This window comes from Austrofundulus limnaeus, unplaced genomic scaffold (assembly GCF_001266775.1).
Source record: "Austrofundulus limnaeus strain Quisiro unplaced genomic scaffold, Austrofundulus_limnaeus-1.0 Scaffold672, whole genome shotgun sequence".
In the NCBI taxonomy this organism is placed as follows: Eukaryota; Metazoa; Chordata; class Actinopteri; order Cyprinodontiformes; family Rivulidae; genus Austrofundulus; species Austrofundulus limnaeus.
In genome coordinates, this window is record NW_013953074.1 from 65837 (window position 1) to 67870 (window position 2034).

General features: G+C 39.8%; 1 protein-coding gene across 1 annotated transcript in view; it reads right to left on the reverse strand.

Moving 5' to 3' along the window:
- Nucleotides 1-423: 423 nt before the first annotated feature.
- Nucleotides 424-2034, reverse strand: part of LOC106531768 (3-hydroxy-3-methylglutaryl-coenzyme A reductase) — a gene marked incomplete at both ends in the record, with an annotated part of 14722 nt that continues 13111 nt past the window's right edge. Inside the window, 1 exon segment of the mRNA XM_014027689.1 lies at nucleotides 424-594. Coding sequence (XP_013883143.1) covers nucleotides 424-594 — 171 coding nt within the window.

The following is a 2034-nucleotide window of genomic DNA, read 5'->3' on the forward strand; positions in this document are numbered from 1 at the left end:
ATATATATTCCGACCTTCACTGGGGTGTTTCTCAACGTCTACAGCTCATTCACCTGCGGGGTCCCACAAGGATCCATTTTTGGCCCACTTCGGTTTTCTCTATAGATTTTCAAATCTATCTCCCCCTAAAAGTACATCACAGCCCTCTGAATGCCCCTTTGACTGTTTGGATGATGGGTAGCACTAAACATTTTAAAAATAAAATAATAATTTTCACATCATCTGACCATCTCTTGCCACAGATATGATCTTAGGCCTTTAGAAACACTTAGTCAAAAGAAAGTGTAACACACCAGTGTTTAGAGGAAGGTTTTCTAACAGATAAATCCTGTTGTTAAAATGAGCTTTTTCAAACGTACAACCCCTGCTCAGTTCAACTCAGATCATTTCTCTCATTGTCATACTTTGAGAATGTAATCGTACCTCTTGGACCACCTTTGCTGGGATGGTGGCCTCACAGACTGCAGACTTGCCCCTGCCTTCGATCCAGTTGATGGCAGCTGGTTTCTTGTCTGTRCAGTAGTTTCCACTGACAGCAATCACCTGCAGCTCAGGGAAGTGCTGCTGCAGTCGGTGCAGAGCCTGCTCTGTGCCCTGCAGAAYAACAACCATCAGAGCAAACACTTTGTCTAAATCTCACCACGCTGCGACTGTTTCAAACACAAATCTGCAAACAAATAATTTTTACTGCAGTCTCACTGTCTTTGTGACCATATGACCATGAAACCAATCAGTTTTTGAAAATGAGTTGTCCCATATGAAGAGATAGAATATCCACAAAGTAGAAAACRATGCAACAAACCAATGCTTTTGATCAATCAATTATGTTGAAAAGATATGAGACGTGTTTGTTTACTTCATTACGTGTTCATAACCAGATAGAAAGTACATCAATATTTGAATGTTTGAATGTGAAAAGAGTTCATTCAACCACACCAGCACTGGACTGAAAGACAGATTTAATGCTCTCATCTGCATTCAGCCAACATCTTCRAGACCTGACCCCGCCTATTTTCATTGCACCTTTTAAGGGCCAGCCTATCTGGACTGGGGTCAGTTCTCACGAAAAATTTTCCTTTCCTAATGTTAAAATCAACATTTTATTATGTGTCAAAGTGTTTCCAGGCATGTGTCTAAACTAACAGTACCTCCTACCCTGTGCAGTCATATTTTATAGCCACCCAGACCAGTCTGTACATAAAATCATAATTTTAATAACGAAAATAATCACACAATAGTTTATARAAAAATATATCATTATTCACGTAAGAAAAAACTACAAAATGTGTGGTRCTTTTAAAAATCGGTAAATAAACAACCCCCGATAAATTTCTTCAATGTCATTTAAGCTGAACAAAACACAAGGTATTAAAAATAATTGCATAAATTGGTATTTCTTTTTAAGTAMAACACTGATGACATCAAGTGTTGTACCAAGAGACAAGCTCAGCTCACCTCTACACTTCAATCATACGTGCTTCATRTGTAGATCTCAGCTGCAGGGTAGGTCTGGTTAAGTTGAAAAGTACATGAAGCCAAATTTAACATTAGCACAATCACCTTCTGACTGGCCACAGGCAGAGTCAAGTTTAGGCAGAACCACACCAACACCATGCCCCTCACCATGCCCAACTCCAGAGTGGAATAAGGTCCAGCTCCTCTCAAGGAGATTGATTTCAGAACCCACTTTGTGGATGAGCTGGGCCCAACTATATGTAGTYCAACAAATTTTCTCTCAAAATACATCATGAATGGCTTGAGTCCRTCCCAAAAGGAATAAAAACCTGTATTCTGACTCCTGCACTGGAGCTCTCCTCTCACAGAAAACATGCACATGTCAATAAAGCATGCCAACTATTAYAAAAACTAATTTGTAAAACCTGGGCCAACTCCGTATGTTTCCATTTCAAATGTGTCCTCCAGAGGATTAAATCATAAACATCGAGGCGACTGCCAAGGATGCTCAGGTGAGCCATAAAATAATGGGCATCATGCAAGAACCGTTCGTACGCACAGATTTGTTCTTAAGTTGTG